Below are 17,237 nucleotides of genomic sequence, written 5' to 3'. Positions count from 1 at the left end.
CCCAGCACACTGGAGGCAGGACAGACTCAGTAAGGATGGGAATCAGTTATCCCTGCTGCCTGGGGAGAGCCTCACTGCATGTGACCTGACTTGCTCCAAACCCTGCAGGTTTGGAGGATGTGTCTTTCTGTTAAAATATCACGTGGTGCTTCAGTAATATTTTCCATCCTGTCAATCTACAGCCTAAGAAATGACCATGTATCTATGTAGAGTACTAAAAGCTGGAGCCACCTCACTTGTTTTCCTCCAGGCAGCAGAGACCCTTATCTGAACCAGGCTATGAACCTGCCCTTGCTGCAGGGAGCCTCAGAAGACTCCACTTGGGCTCAGTAAAGAAGGCAGGTCATTTTTCCTGGAGGCAGCAGGAAGAGTGGGAGGTTGGCAGCAGGGCTGCCTGGCTACAAGGTGGGATGAGGAGCTGGGAGCACTGGGAAACCCTTGTTTTGACATGGACAGTGCTGGGAAGACTTCTGCGATAGCATCAGCTTTGCATCTTGGTTCTTCTATTCCTGTGGCATCCCTGGTAGAGCTGCACACCATGCCACCCCATGCAGCTGGAAGATCCTGGATCCTGGTAATCACTTTAGGGATTTCCACAGCTCTCCTGCATCTCAGTTCAGTGTTACCAGCCCAATGCCAGCTTGCTCACCTTAGCGTTCAAGTACTTTAAATTTGGGATGTTGTTTTTAAAGCTGTGAATTTAAGTTATTATTTGCATTGTACACCTGTGGGCTGCTCCTCAGCATTGCTGGCTTTCCTTTGTTTCTGCTCCTCAGTGTTTACCAGATTGCCTTTTCAAAACTTCCATGGTGCTTGCACTGATTTTTGGTTTGTCATCTTGGGGACTGCTCAGTGAAGCTCTCAGCTGCCAAAGGTCAGGCATGCCACAGAAATGCCTATTAATAGGCCTCAGGTGCTGGTTGTGTCTAAACCGGCATTTCTTGGAAAGAGAAAGATTTCTTGGAGGCCGGTGGCTCTCTGGACTGCTGTAAAGGTGCAGGGCCAGACTGCCATCCATAGGGTGTCCCTATGCAACGACGCCTCCTGCGACTGGGGACGCAGGGTGCAGGGGGATAGTTTAGGGAAGAAAACAGCTGTTTAGCCACTGCTGCGTGTAGAACGAGGAGGGTGCACTTGCTGTTGACACGCTGCGCGCTCAGCCGGTGCCCTGGGAGTTGTCTCCTGCAGCCGGTGCCACCGGCTCCCCGGGGAGCTGGGCAGCATCTTTGTAGGCATGGGCAGCTCTCCCTTTCCAAGGGGTGTCCGGGCGCCTTTATTCCGGGGAAACACAGATGTTTAAAATAGGATTTCAGACGGCCTAAGTGACGCCGGCTCTATGTATAGTCCGCCTCTCGGAAAACCCGCAGGACCGGGGCCCGTGCCGGGATGTGCAGGGCCAGCTCTCCGGCGGTGTCTGGAGCGGCTGCCCTGTGCCGCGGGGCTGCGGGGGGAGCTGCCCGCCCGGGCCGGGAGCCGGCGCGCCGGGCGGAGGAGGGGACGAGAGAGGAGCGGACGGGAGGGCAGGGAGGGGAGGGGAGAGCGAGGAGGGGAGGGCAGGGCGTGGGCGGCCGCCGCCCCCCCGTCCCCGCCGGCACGTGCCTGCCCGCCCCCGCGGGCCACTGGCGCGCCCCGACGGCCCCGGCATGGACGCGCCCGGCCAGCGGCCCGCCAGCCCCCGAGCCGGCCCGGAGGGCGCGGCGGCGGAGCGGGACCCGAACACAAACCGGAGCCCGAACCCTGGCCCGGAGGCGCCCATCCAGGAGGAGAGGGAGACGGCGTACGTGGAGATCCGCGGCTCGCCGCAGGGGCCGGAGGAGAGCCGCCAGAAGCCCGAACTGGCCCCGGCCGGCGGCGCGGAGGGAGCGTCCGGTCCCGCACCGGACAGCGGAGCCGGTGGGACCGGGGATGGCGACTCGGCGAGCGGCGGACCCCCGGCGGAGGAAGCGGGGCCAGCATCCTTGGACCGCGGGCGGGATCGCCCTCCTTCCCCGGCGGCGGCGGAATGCGGCGCTGACACCGGCCCCGGCTCCGTGGAAGCGGCGGGGAGCGGCGGAACGCCGGAGGCGGGGGGCTGCCCGGAGTCCTCCTCCTCCTCCTGCCCTTCGCCCGTGACCAAGGCGGACGACTCTCCCGCAATGGGCGACCCGGTGTCGACGGAGGGCAAAACCTCCTCGTCGTCCTTCGGCTACGAAAGCGAAGTGGAGGATGAGGTCGCGGGGCGCAAGGCGACTCCCCCCGGCGCCCCCCCGGGCTCCCCTCCCGGCGGCGGCCGCGACGAGGCGCACTATATCAGCACGCAGGAGATCCAGCTCAGCGAGGTGGACCACGACATGGACTTCGACGCGGGGCTGGCCGCCCGCTGGGACTTCGAGGATAACAACGTGATCTACTCCTTCGTTGACTACGCCTCCTTCGGGAGCGACGAGACCCCGGGGGACACGCTGACGGAGGAGGAGGAGAATAGCTGCTACCTTAGCACGACCACCAGCGACCCCAACAACCAGACGGACAGCATCGACAACACCAGCAGCACCGAGATCGTCAGCCTTACCTCCGAACACGACACCCCCGGCGCGGACAAGCGCGCCAGCTCGGGGGAAAGCCGGTCCAAGCAGCCCGGCCGCCCCGGCGGGAGCCCGGGCGCCCAGCTTCTCCTATCAATCAAAGCCGCTTCCCGGGCTATAAATGAGTCTAGCAACGTGCACGGAAAGCAAAACACTGTTTACGCTGCCAAGCATGAAGGCGACATGAGTCTCCGTGTCGCCGCGGCTCCCGACCGCAGTGCGAGTTTAAAACAGGATGCGGTCCGCGACCACGCGAAAAAGTTCATCGCGGTGCCCGCGCGGCTGCAGACGCGCTGCGGGGCCGCCAGGGCAGGGGAGCACTCGAGCGGCGCCTCCAGCGCCGTCAGCGAGCTGGACGATGCCGACAAAGAGGTGCGAAACCTTACGGCCAGGGCTTTCCGCAGCCTGGCGTACCCCTATTTCGACACCCTGCGCCCCGGCTCCCGCGCCTCCTCCGCCTCCCTGTCCGACAATGCCCTGGGCATCAACCGCTGGTCCACCTACCTGGACCTCAAGTGCGGCACTCTGGGGCAGAGAGCCGAGCCCAGCCTGCTGCGCTCCGGCCGCTCGCAGACCAAAGCCCTCGAGTTCGTGGTCAGCAAGCTCGACGGGGAGATCGCCCACGTCGAAACGCCGCGGCGGCTGCGGGCGGGCTCCCGGGTGGTGACCCTGCTGGACCTCGGCGATGCCGCCGAGGCCGGGGAGCCGCCGGCGGCGGAGGGCGGCGGGAAGGGCTCCAGCAAGAAGTCCAGGTTCGCCTCCAGCCTCCTCAAAAATGTCATCTCCAAGAAGATGCAGCTGGAGCACGAGTTCAAGATGGAGCGGGGCGAGATCACCGACACCTCCTACACCGGGCCGGGCGCGGGCCGGGAGCCCGAACCCACCGGCGGCAGCGCCGGCCGGGAGCGGCATCGGGAGGGTGGCGTGCAGCGGCAGAACTCCCGGCACTCGGAGGGCGGCTCGGACTGCGCCGCGGCGCCGGCGGAGGATGCGGGCGAGGGCGGCGGGGGCCGCTCCCCGGCCTCCAAGGCGTCGACGCCCCGCGAGGGGAACCGCAGCCTGGACCGGGCGCTGTCCGAGGAGCTGTGTGAGGTGAAGCGCAGCGCCTCGGAGGCCATCAAGGCCACCTTCCTCCGCAGCCAGAACAGCGCCTTCAGGTCCTGGAAGGAGCGGGAGGCGGAACGGAAGGAGGAGAGGGCGCCCGTCGGCAAGCTGAAACTTTCTCCCAAGAACGACTGGCGAGCCGACCTGGGTGAGATCTCTGCCGGCAAGTCCACCAAGATGTCCCGCCTGTTCGTCCCCGCCATTCAGCACACCCCTCGGGAGAAGGATCCCGGCAAGAGGGCGACCAAGTGCTCCGCCGCCACCGCCGCGTCCTCGGCCGCCGCCGCCGCCACCTCGCCCCCCGCCGCCAAGCCCAAAGCCCCCGAGATCAAGATCAGCCTGGGCAGCGTGCAGCAGCCCCGGGACGCCGCTTTCAGCATCGCGCAGCTGCTGACGCCGCAGATCGCAGGCCGGCCGCCGGAGGAGGGCAGGGGGCAGCCGCTCAAGCCTCTCAAGGCCGGCGACGGCACCGACAAAGTGCCGCAGTTCCTGGTGCGCGACGTGAGGGACAGCAAGTACAGAGCCCAGGGGATCCTCCACCAGGTGCGGGACGTGCGGAAGCTCATCAAAAGCTCCTACAGCGCTGATTCGGGAGATAACAGCAGCGACAAGGGCAGCGGCGCCTCCGAGCAAGGCGGCGCGGAGCAGAAGCCCCGGCAGCAGCTGGTCATCGCCGGTGTGCCCCGGTCGCTCTCCCCCGTGGTCATCACCTGCCAGGCGGTCGGCCACACCGGCACCAAGCCCACCGAGGCGGGGGCCAAGGCGGCGGGCAAGGCGTCCGCCTGCCCCCCGGAGGGCACCGTGCTGGTGCACCGCACCTCGGGCAGGCTGCCAGTGGCCACCATCGCCCCCAACAAGAGCGATGCTCGCCAGCCGGCTGTGCTCAAGATCGTTTCCAAATCCTCCGCGCCCTGGCGGCACCAGCCGCCGCAGCCGCCGCCCCCCGAGAGGGGCCGGGGACCGGAGGAGGACCCGCGGGAGGAGAGCAAGGCAGCGCCGGTGCAGAACGCGCTGGAGAAGCTGACGGCGGCGGTGCGGAGCATGGAGGAGCTCTACAGCTTCAACAAGCGCGAGTGGAAGCGCAAGAGCGACCCTCTGCCCATCACCGACAGCCACGTCCTCTCCCTTATCGCCAGCCAGGAGCGGGGCGCCGGCTCCCGACCCGCCGCCACCGCTGCCGCTCCGCCCCCGCCGGCGGACAAGGCGGAGGAGCCGTCGGGCAAGGGCCCGAGCAGCGAGCGGCTGCCCCGCCGCCCCTCCAACAGCGCCGCCGACAAGGTCTCGGCCAAGGCGGCCGCCTTCGAGAGCCTGGCCCGGCAGCGGCAGCGCGGCCCGCCGCCGCCCCGCGCCGAGCCCCCGCCGCCCCCCCGCGCCCTCCTCACGCTCCGCGGGGCCGGGCGGAGCCGCGGCCCCCGCGCCCGCCAAGCTCCCCGCCGAGGGCGGCCCGCGGGGCCGGCACCGCCGCGCTCCCCTCGGCTGCCCGCGGGCGGCGGCGGCGATGCGGAGCGCGGCCCCGACTGCGGGAACTATCTGTCGCTGCCGCTGAAGGCGGCCGCCGAGCCCGGCTCCCCCCGTCCGCGGGGGCCACGGAGGGCGGCGGCGTCCGCCCCAGCCCGGTGTCGGCGTCAGCGGCGGCGGCGGCGCTGTGCGGCCTGCAGCCCTTCGGCGCCGCCAAGAGCCCCGGCAGCCCCAGACCGCCGCCCGGACCCCCGCCCGCCGAGGCGCCCCGCAGCCGCCCCGCCGCCCGCCGAGGGTGCGCCCGCCGCCCTGTACCGCCCGCCGCTGCCCTTCGCCGCCCTGCCCGGCGCCGCGCCGCCGCCGCTGCTCTGCTTCTCGCCCTCCGTGCCCGCCGCGGCCACCGCGGCCGAGCCCTTCCCGCAGACGCAGCGCAAGGTGCTGCTGGACGTGAGCACCGGGCAGTACTACCTGGTGGACACGCCCGTGCAGCAGCCCCTCAAGCGGCGCCTCTTCGACCCCGAGACCGGGCAGTACGTGGAGGTGCCGGTGCCCCAGCAGCCGGCCGTGGCTCCCGTCCCGCTGCCTCTCTCGCCCCTCGCCCTCAATGCCGGTGCCTACGGCGCCACGTACATGCTGTACCCCGGGCTCCTGCCCGCCGCCACCGTGCTGCCCGCCGGCGCCCTGCAGCGCCCGCTGTCGCACTCGGGCAGCGACGGCAGCGCCCCCGCAGAGCCCGGCAGCCCCGCCGCGCCTGAGGCGGCTTTCGCCGAGAGCCCCTACTACGTGGCCACCGGCAAGGGCCCGCCGCCGCCGCGGCACGGGCCGGCCGAGGCGAAGCCGGTCATCAGCATCACAGCGCCGGCCACCGGCCCGCGGATCGTCGCGCCGCCCTCCTTCGACGGCACCACTATGCGCTTCGTGGTGGAGCACCGGTGAAGAGCGCGGGTGAGTGGCTGCTGCTTGCCGGGCACGGCAGTCAGCGGGGATGGGCACGGCAGGGCGGTTTAATGGCCTAATGACGGCAGTGCCACAGCTTCTGCTCAGGGGAGAGAGAGTTCGCAGAGGGGCCCTCACTAGGGTGTAAAATATAGAAAGGTTAGGCACACCCCTTGGTGCAGTTCGGTATAACTTGGAGCTTCTTTTTTTGGCAGTTTCAGAGAAGCACACCATAGCCACACATCACACGACCTGTATTTGTGCAGCCCCATGGCTGGGGCACCTCCCATTGCTGCCAGGGATGGCAGTGTGGTTGGGCATCTCTGGATCCATCATCTGGACCCATCTTGCAAGCCATGAAAGAGCCCCTTTACCTTGGCATCACATCCTCCTCTTGTGTCACCTCTCACCTCTTCCTCCCAAGGGAAGGTGTGCACCTCTCTCTTTCCCCTGTACCTGTTTTTCCCCAACCTCAAGAAGAGTGGGAGAGGGGTCTAATGGAAACAAACCCTTATTTTGGGTCCTTCTTGTTAGTGGGGTGAGGGAGCAGGATGCATGGAGCAGTCCCAGGTGAGCTCTCCTGGAGCCATGGGGCTGCTGGCAGGGGCAGAGGTGCCCACAGCTGCAAAGCACAGTTTTACACAGCAGCTCTGAGCTTGTAGTGCCTGAGTCCTGACAGTGCCCAGCTACCTGGGGCTGTAACCCAGGGCCAGCCTCCAAATTCAGGGATGTGCATGCAGGGACGCTGAGCACCTGTCCTGGAGCACGGAAGAGGGCACAGGACTGGGCATACAGCATGCACTGAAACCAGCGTGGTGCAGTATGTCCTGTGCAAACAACCAAGGAATGATGACATTTCATTTTAAAAGACCTGAAATGTTACAGAAGTGCCTTCAGGACTGGTGTCACTGCTCCTTCTGCCTCTTGCATTAGAATGCATGGCTCATCTTTATCACGTGCAGTATTAGGCAGAACTGACAAATCTTCCATGGCTTACCAAGAATTCACAGAGTTGGTTTTTTGGTGTATATGAAAAGGCAAAGAGAAAGAGTGGAAGAGTGGCCCAGTTGCATGCTTGAGGGTAAATTTTTTCTTCCAGCACTTGGGTTATTTATTTTGCTTTAATATATTTTTTTAGTTTGCATCATCTACTACATAGTAGATTTTTTGTTGAATGAAACCTTATTGTGTGATTTATACACTTGCTTCTCTGCTTGTAATTATTTTATCTTGAAAGTTGCATTCTTTTATCCTGGCTGTGGATGAAGTTGTTTTCATTGGTCCTTATGGATCACTCAGGACAGGCAACATGCCAGTTTAACTTGAGCTCTGCTGTGCTGCTTGAGTTCATCTTGCCAGTAAAGTCAGAGAGCCTAGATGAAATGGCAAAAAGTAGTTCATTATTTTCCCTTTGGTCTGGAGGCTGAATTGAGATGGCTAGCAGAAGGAATTTGTTAGATTTCAGATTAGAGACAGGATATTTTTGAAAAGATAGGGTATATAGTAGATGTATTTGTAACAGTAACTAAACAAAACCCTCCAGCTTTTCTTGTGTCTTTTTCACTCTTTAAAAAGTGGAAAACATCATATTTCCTGGTGTGCCCTGCCCCTCAGTTCCCAAAGGGTTATCCTGTTATCATATTTTTAGCTTGCCTTCAGTGCCTGGTGAGGCAGGTGATGCTCTCACCAAGTTGCTCTTTCTCCCTGGTGAAGTTAAACCAACAGCCCTGCTTTGTTGTGCAGTGTCAGAGCTCTACCACTGCAGAACTGTGTGAAAGCTGCCCCAAAACACTGGTGGTGCATGCTCAGTACAGAAGGTCATTCAGCAGCGTGCAGCTTTGAGTTTCATTTTACCATCCTGATCAATCTTCGATCATGCCAAGGCATTTGTTGTCTACTACAGACAGGGGTGCCCCCCCTGGGCTGTCTCAGACCTGCTGAGGGAGGTGTCCTGCTGCTGGACAATGGATGCACTTTTTTCCCTTAACCTGTTCTGACAGTCTTAAAAGAAATAATTTTAACTGCATGCTGCAGGATGTGTTTAACTTGTCATTAGACTTTGGTTATTTCTGTATCTTATCTCTCGGTGGAAAATTATGTATATGCTAGAGAGGCATCACATCTGTAGCTTTCTTCTTCCTGTTATTTTCATTCACCTACATAACTTTCATGTCTCTGTGGATAATTTTTCCTCTTCTTCTCTCTTTTGAGGTCTACTTTTTTCCCCATTATTTTCCTTTCTCTTTTGTCATTCCATTCCTAATGAAAAGCCTTATTTTGCTCAGCGTGGTGTTTTTCCCCAAGAACATCAGTATAATTTCATGTGAATCTAAGGGTGAACTGTTGTTAACTTTTTTAATTCCAGTTAGCTGCTTTCACACCAGACCAGGGTTTTTTGATTGCAGCAATGCTGTGCAGATCCTAACATAGATTTGAAACCAGCCAGATTTCATCCTTTGAGTGCAAGAGTTGAATGAAGTACTGTCATTTCAGGCCCCTTTTCTTTTACTAAGCAAAATGAGCTGAATGAATGCTCTTTTTCTCCACGCCTGGATTCCTTTCTGCACTGCACATACTCTCTTCTTCCTTTCTTTGCTCTATTTCTTTCACATCTTCATTCACAAACTGTATCACTGTGTTAAGGACTGCTCCATCTTGGTCTCTGTCACCTGTGGGAGGTCAATGGGACCTGGAGTTTTGCTAATGGTGTGATGGCTGTGCTGGATTGACACCAAATCCCCTGCACATCTGCTGCTCTTCCAGCACTTCCGTTTGTGTCTGGTGCTTTTTCCTGCATAATCATTGGGATAAAATGGATCCCATCAGTTTGTGTTCTGACAAAATCCAAGCTGCCATTTCTGAGCTATTCTTAAGTTTTTGATATGCAGAAAATAGTGGAAAATATGTACATATATCTGAGTGATATCTTATGGTTGCTTCTCTCCCTCCTCTTCTTCACTCACAGTAAATGGGGAGCTTTAGCAACATCATCCTTGCCTGCTGCACTTCCTCCTTGATGCTAGTTTTCAGTACAAATAAACTTGCATCCAAGCCTAGACAGAACCAACCTGTAGAGCATGAACTGCCTCACAGGAGCTCATTCCCAGTATGAGTGAATGAAAATGTGGTTTTAACTTTTGTATCTGTTCCCATATTTTACTCTCTGGAATTGCTGCCTCGTTTTAGGTAAATAAATGAGAAAAGAACAGATAGCAAAGTAGAAAGCAACTGTAGTAAATTGTACTGCCAATATTAGAAGGGTATTTTTTGTTGCTCTGTTTAAACCATGAACATAAATGCCTTACAGGTACAGGAATGCATATGCAAATACACTTATCAGTTGTATTTTCTTCCTAACTGCTATCACGTAATCTATGCTTTCCTTTAAAAATTAATTTTGTGCGGATAGTATATAAAAATTATTTTAAAGGCTCAAAACTGGTATTTTTACACTTGGTTTTAGTTGTTTCCTGTTCAGCAGGATGAGTGCTCCACATTACTAAGCCAAGAAGTCAACTTACAGTGTAGTATGCAGTGCATAGGACTTACTTATGCTGATGCCCTTGCTGAGAATTTAGTAAAGAATTTATCCAGTTTTAGTGGGAAATGCTGGAATATTCCAAGAACCAAACAGGCTCTAACATTTGATCTAGTAAATCAGTCTACAAATAGAAATAAGTGTGACCTTGTGTTCAAAACTGTGGCTATTTAGGAAACATTCCAGTAGCGCTGAGCCCTGGTAGCAATAAAAGTTCACGGTGTCCTTAATGACTCCTCCTGCCCAGGATGATTTCCTGAGCCAGTATTGAAGTGTTCACTCCACAAATCCACACATTAGAGCAGTGGGTGTGAGTTGTTTCCCTTTTCCTGATGTGTTCCATGCTGGATGCTGTGCTGGTAAGGGAAGCTCCCAGGTCTTTAACTGAGCAGATGGATCACTGAAATCCCACACAGGTCACATTGGCCTCTTTCCCCCTGTGTCCATGGGGTTCCCCAGGACCTATCTGCTGGGAGCTGTGAGGATGGAAGGCACAGCACGTTGCACACCTTGAGCAGCAAGGATGGGTTCTGCTCAAAACACCAGGGCTACCAAAAACTGACTCAGTTTGAAAACCTGGGTGCCCTTGGCTGATCCTTGGCAGTGGCTTAGGAAATGAGGAGGAAGAGTAGTGTAGGGACAAAGGAGGTATTTATGCACCTCTCTGGAGGAGTAAAGATTGTTCAGATTGTTGTGGCAGCTCTCTAACAATCTATATTAATGATGCTTTTCTGGTTTTGTTTGTTTGTTTTTCCACAGGGATAAGGAAGAAGAATTATGCTTCTTTAATTTGAAATACACTTGGTAACTCTTCAACATTAATCCTAAAAACTGCTTCTACAGTTTTCTCAATTTTTTTGCTTCATCATACAAAACAAGCATGTAAGTTTCTTGTTTTCTCCTAAATGCCCCTCTGTTTTGGAGTATGCCTACATTTAATTATGTGAGCAGCACTAAACTACTGCATTAGTTTGTGCAAAGTTCTTTTTGTGCTGAAGCTGATCTGCAGGCTTTAGGCATTGCCTCTGGTAGCTAATGGCAGTGATGCCACTGCAGCTGTTTGTAAAATGCAGGGTGTAAATGCAGCAGTGTTTCAGTGTGGATCACCACATATCCTCATTCAGGTTCCTGGAATGTGTTGTGATGATCCAGTGCAGCCCTGCAGCTCTTCACAAATGAAATTAAGCCCTCAGCTCTCTCCTATTGCCTTAAATTAGGGTCTTCCTTATAGGTTTTAGTCACAATTTGCAAACAGATGGTTTTTTATACTCTCTACTTCTCACTTGGAATTGCAAAGGAAGAGAGCTGTAGTGTTAAATTTATCCTTAGTGTTTATTTTTTGCCATGGTTCAAAACAAGCTGTGTAAATGTCAGAAAACACATTTGATTGCTTTCATTTTTTGTTTGCTCTTCTGTACTGTGTTGAATATCACAAGTTGCCTTAATTAGGACAGCGTTTTAATACTGGGAAACCAAAAATTGAATGTAATATTTTAAAATCCTGGTTCTAAAGGAGAGAACAGCACTTATTTTCCTTTAAGACTGCAGTCTATTCTTCCTTAAATTGCAACATTGTTGAAAACATAATCCTAGTCACTGCCCTGTGAGAATAATTTTTAAATGTTACAGCCTCAGTACTATGCAGTTGTTTCTTTAGCTGTTTGACAGGTTTATCTGAGGGATACAATTACAATTTGCTGAGAAAATATTTACCTTTGGAACAAAAAATATACAATAAGATTACTGACAGTGCAGTGATTTATATGTCCAACTCTGCTCAAACTGATTGTTTTTTGTTACCAGCAACTAGTTTGTCTCAGCAAAAGAGAATTGTTATTATTATGCCAAATCTAAAATTCAATAGTCTGTTCCCTGCCCAAAATTTTGGCTAAGTGAAGAACTTTGGGAAGCAAATAAATGTAAGACCAAACCTAAATTATATAACATAAATCTTTCTTGAGGTAACAGATTAGAATTCGAAAGTCTAAATGCAAACCTCAAAAGTCTTTATTTAAGCATTTGCCCAAAGGCAGGATTTTTCTCCACCTGTTCCCAAGGCTTCCTGCAGCTAGAAAAGTTTCAGTGTTTCCCATTTTAAAAATAAGCCCTGGGTTTTCATTTTCCTGAGTAACTCACGAGGTACAGAAAACTCAGGTAGAACTGTTTTTAACCATATGTGTGAGATTGTATTTCAATGCAATTTATTTGTTTACAGGCCCAAGTTGTAATTGCCCTTAGGATGAAATGCACCACAAGTGTGCAGATAGTGAGTGATTTCTCGTGTGCCTTCTCACTCACTTTCATCATTGTGGAAATCCAGTGAATATTCTGACCCTTTTTAAAGAGCACATATCATGTAAGGCCAATCCCTGTGCTCTTCAGCTGTACAATCTGCATGACAAGCTTTACCTGCCCCTGGGATGGGGGCTGACTGCCTCTTAAAGGAGATGAATGCTTCTCCCCTTCTCTCATGACTGATAGGTTCATAGGTGTTGTGATTAGAGTATCAGTGTTAGGCAGAACAGTACTTGGGACTGCAGGACAGTGCAGGTACCAGAGTGGCTGGTTCCCTGTGACATACACATATGCAGAATGTTCAGTATAATACTAGCATCCCTGTTCCACAATGGTCCTGTCCTACCTTTTCCTGTATCGGTGCTTGGAGAGGAGTTTCCCGTTGCAGTTTACAAGATATAGGTTTGCACACACAACCTCAGGTTTACAGTTTCACCCAGTGTACTTGAAAGGAAAAAAAAAAGCATAGAAAACAACTGCCCAGGATTTCAACATGTATTTGTTGGAGGTAAATTTTGCAGGGTTTTTTTTTCACTGTCTGTGGAGATGAAAGCAATGAAATGAGGGAATACCAACAGCTATTTATTTTCTCAGGGGAGTTTACTTCAGTGGAATGTGTCAATCCTAATGTCAAATCGTGTTTACTTGATTTTGTCTATTTCTAAAAAGACTTCTTGTTTGCATCAAGGGGTCAGTTTTGCAAGGTGCTTCTCTAACCCAGCAAAGCCTTCACATGCATCTCCAACTTCAGATACTTAAGCAGATTCCTGGGGACTTCGGTGGAAGGATTTTCTCCTTCACCCATCTATGCAAAGCTTTGCTGAACTCATCCCAGAGTGCTGAATGCCTTGCAGACCTGAGCACCAGGTTCTTCCCTTTACAGAACCCGATCTCTGGGCTTGAGTCAAGCCGGACCCAGCAGATAATGCCACAAAAGCTCACCAGAAAAAAGCTCTGGTAATATGGTGCTCCTCCATGTATGCCCAGTGGTGAATTTCTCCAGTGGATGGGGTGATGTGTAACCACATATCTTGGATTAGAGTCAAGCCCTCCATGTCAGGGCTCACAAGCTGCTAGTATTATATGTTTCATGGTGCAGTCATAGTATGTTACAGCTGAAATTCACCCCATGTGCAAAGCAGGGCAAAATGCTGTGCACCACTCAAGTTCCCTCCCAGCCCTGCTGTCAGAGTTTTGAGGGCTGCACCAGCCAACTGTCCATGCATTTTAGGTCAGGATCCAATTAAAAGTTTGAGCGGGACTGGAGTGATGCACCAGAATATTGTTCTGCTCCTTTGCAACAGGGTTGGTTTCACTCAGTATCAAATTTAACCCTTGGTGAATCAACTGGTGAATGATTTGAAATGTATTTATGGGTTGTGTGGGGTGTTTTTCCCCCTTGTCTGTATTCAATGCTACCTTTATTCTTTAGTGTTGATGGCCAAAGTGTCATTCCTTATGCTTATATATTGCCATTAACTTGTGGCTACCTGAGAACACATACTTCAAAAATGCTTGTGCTTTTTTTCACCTATTTCTTTCTTTTTTATTTCTTCTTCCCCCCCCCCCTTTCTTTTTCCTCTCATTTTTAAAGGGGTGAGTTAGTTACTGGTGTAAAGATATTTAAAAGTGCAAATGTGAAGTAAGGATAATGATTGTTTAGAGGATGTGGGTGGTATGTCTGATGAGAGAGGGGTGGGCTGTAAGGCAAAGGGGAAAAGGCCGTGAACGCATCGTGTTGATGACTGTTGCCTGTGGAGGAAGAATTAAGAAACAGAAGATGTATAACTGGAGAGAAATGGACTCTTTGAGCTGCTCTCAGTGGAGACAACACTGTGCCAAGTGTGTAGCTGAAACCCAGTGATCCCACTGCAGGGTGCTGTGGGCCTGGGATTGAAGGACGGCAGCGTCACTCTGGGAATTGCATGGCGGGAACTTTGGAGCGTCACAGCCACGTGAGAACAGAGCATCTGAAACTGCCAAGTACCAAAGTTTGTAACTGAATGAGTTGGCATTTGTATTATGTTGGGGTTTGTTGTTTTTGTTTTTGTTTTTTCTCTTGAATGTTATGATAAATAAAATGTATTTTTCAGTAAAAGACACACCGCAAGTAAGCCTGCAGTCCTGCTTGGTTGTATATTTGCAAAGTTACCTTGGCTGGTGTGCAGAACAAGTGAAAACAGAGGCATTGCTTGGTTCAACATGTAAACAGCAACAGAAGAAGGGATTACACCAGAGAGCAGATCAAAAACCCCACACTCAGAGTCTCCCTGAGTTTGTCCAGTATTGAAAGTCTCTTTCTGACCTGATCTCTCTTTATTCTTTCCTCTTACAACAAAGGGAAGTTGGCATTGCTTATTTTTTTACCCAAATATAATTTAGAAAGAACTCCCAGTTTCAGTGAACTAACTTTGACTGGTGAATGGGTTTGGGTATCCAAAGAACTTCATCTTTGTCTGTTGTAATGTGTTCAGAGAGAGCAATTGGTGGGGTAAATAACTTTTTTCTGCTCACTGTCTATGTTATCTTTATTGCCTAATATTGCAATACAAGCAATCATGAGTTTATTAGTGGATAGCATTATTGCTTGAACAATTACTAGGAAAAATCTTTTGCTGCTTTTGTGTGTTCCTTCTATCTTCATGGAGACTGAAAAGGTTAAGTCCAAGTGTTTAAAAAAGCATGAGTCAAACACCAGAAAATCCCAAAATAGACTTGAAAACTAAAGTATTACTTTTGCAGTTTTTAAAGGAACACTTTTGCTTAAAGGAAAACTGAAGCAAGTTGGGTTACCAGGAGATAAAGGGTGACCAAAACAGACACAAAATAATAATGGGTGTGTAGAGCAGAGAGAAAGGCCTTCTTAACACTGTTAAAATCAGAGAAGTCTGAAATTGCAAAGGGACCTGGGCTTGTGAACTGGAAAATTTGGGAACTCTGCTTTTCTTGAAGGAGAGCTCCTGGAGCCTGATTTCAGTGGAGCTCTGTTAGAAGTTTTTCACAGCACTGCTGGTTTCTCCGAATAGATGGAAAATTGAAGCTGAAACCTCCACAAAAGAGAGGTCAAAAGTAAATAAACCGAGAGACATGAACTTAAACCTTTCCTTAAGAAGCCCAGTAATGCAACCAGTGTTTGTCCAGCCACAAAGAGCCTCACACCATACGAACCCACTGAAATTAAAGTGTGAGGATTTCTTACAATACCTTAAATAAACGGAAAGGTGGAATATGTCTGGGATTTTCAAGGATTGTTGGAGAAAATCTTATAATTTTCTGCATAGTCATTAAAATATCACTGGTAGGAATGATGGTAAAAGTGCAACTCTATTGTGAAAAGGAGTAGGAACAAAGTAAAATGAGAAGGAAATAATTCCCTGATCTCAGATCTAAACAAGTTATCCAAACATAGAACATAACACTAAAAAACCTAAAAAAACCAAACAAAAAAAAATGCACCTATATTAGAATTGCTGACCCATAGGCTTGTTGCTATTCAGAACATGTAATCTGCCTGCTAAACCCAAACTGTATCTTTATATATATGAATACTTTTTAAGACTAGATGAAAAATACTGCTCAAAAATTAGTACTCCTGGAAGGAAACCTGAAGGGGAAAGTTTCCAAGTCTATATTGCAAGTGAGTTGCTTTTTGGACTTAGCTGGATTTTCATTGCACTATTCCTTCTGTGGCTTCCAATTAGAAAAGACTGAGCATTTGTTTTCTTCTCTGAACTTCAGGTATGAATTATTGTTTAATTGCTACCACTGCTGATTACTTAAAAGTACATGTAATACCACTATTAAATACGTATTTTACATCTTGATTAACCCCCACTAAGTGGATAAACAGAGCATTTGCTTTGTTTGTAACCCTAAATGTGTTTCCCCTTCAAATGCAGGCTGCAGCTATGTATTCATTTCACCTTATTTTTAGAAGTTTGTTACTTTTGTTGTTTCTGTAGCTATGGAGCCCCAGTAAGGAAACCATGGCCTTCCATTACCCAGCTGCTGGACTAAACCTCTCCTGGAATCCCCCTTATGTCCAGCTGTTGGGGTCAGATAGCTTCAGAAGCATCTGCTGCCATGCCAGGGGGTATCCACAAAGACACATATCCCTTCTGAAGTAGTAGTGGGGGTCTCAGGGGCTTTGTTTAAGTGTCAAAGCTGTGGCAGGTCCACAATGTCCCTTTACTGGCTGGTTCTTCAATTTGACACAATTGAGAAGGGGTAAGCCTTGCTGGTATGGTGTAAGGATTGCTGCTATCAGACAAAGATCTTACAGATATAAACTGCATTATCTAGAACCTTTTTATTCTGATTTTGGGTTGTAAATTTATAGGCAAGCCTGGCAGAGTGGGGCTGAGGTGTCATCTGTTGATATCTCAACTCTTTGCAAGTAAAAGAGTGATGGCAGCTACTTCATTGTCCACCTTCTGTATTTAGGGTCTGAGGTCTCTGCAGGAGGAGACTGCCTCTTGCCAGGTGAGTAAGTAGCTCTGCTCTTCTTTTTATTTTGTGTGACACAAAGAGCAAGTATTAGTAACAAATACAAAGGTTTGTCTTCAGTTTGTTCCTGAAACAGCAGTGGAGGTATCAGAGTGTCTACAACAGGGAGCAGACTGTGAGTGGATGCTGAGGGCAGTATTGACACTGAGGAGGAGTGCCTGGCTCTTACCTCTCCTCTGGGCAGAGGGCTTGGGCAGGCACCTCCAGCCCATGGTGCATCCTCATCTAACCAGGAGGTCTCCTGATTAGAGAGGGAGCCCAGGACCTGAGTGCCAATTTAAATTATTGCTTCATATTGTGAAGGTGAGTAAAATGGTTCCTCTTACCCCAGTCAACAGCATTCCTTCCCCAATGAGAGCCTTTCTGTACCCAGAAAGTAACAGACAATAAGACTGGAAACAATTTCTTCACACTATATTTTTACCTGTTTTATTTAGGTTTTGACTAGAAATGTGCCAAATTTTCAGAAAGACAACAAGCAGACCACTTTTTCATCCCACTGACAGTTTGATTTTTGCAGATTTCTGCACTCTTGGCTTTTACAACACAGAAGAGTTCGGATTTTTTTCTTAATCTTGTAATACATTTTTTTCATGACAATTTATGAGTTTTTCCTGGCTGCTTTTGGGTTTGGGATTTTAAAAAACAAACAATTGTTCTTGCCTTTTTATTTTACTTTTTTTTTTGTGAACAGCACTTGCCCACCTTGTCTTATAAAAATTAAATCAGATGGATCAGAGATCAACTGAGCTGGGATGGGGTATATTCTTTTTTAATCTGCAATGCTGATATAAAACTTCTTTTAATTTTTTCACATATCCTATGAAGACACTGCT

At 51.1% G+C, this 17,237-nt stretch overlaps 1 protein-coding gene across 1 annotated transcript; it reads left to right on the top strand.

Annotated features, from left to right (window-relative positions):
• Nucleotides 1-1,643: 1,643 nt before the first annotated feature.
• Nucleotides 1,644-13,450, top strand: C4H4orf54 (chromosome 4 C4orf54 homolog). Its single transcript, XM_030948336.1, has 3 exons — nt 1,644-4,998; nt 5,107-6,071; nt 10,360-13,450. Exons 1-2 carry the CDS (start codon nt 1,644-1,646, stop codon nt 6,060-6,062), a joined length of 4,311 nt encoding a protein of 1,436 aa, XP_030804196.1. The 3' UTR covers nt 6,063-6,071; nt 10,360-13,450.
• Nucleotides 13,451-17,237: the final 3,787 nt, after the last annotated feature.

The sequence above is a fragment of the Camarhynchus parvulus genome, chromosome 4 (assembly GCF_901933205.1).
Source record: "Camarhynchus parvulus chromosome 4, STF_HiC, whole genome shotgun sequence".
NCBI lineage: Eukaryota > Metazoa > Chordata > Aves > Passeriformes > Thraupidae > Camarhynchus > Camarhynchus parvulus.
This window is presented reverse-complemented; position numbering and strand designations above follow the sequence as displayed.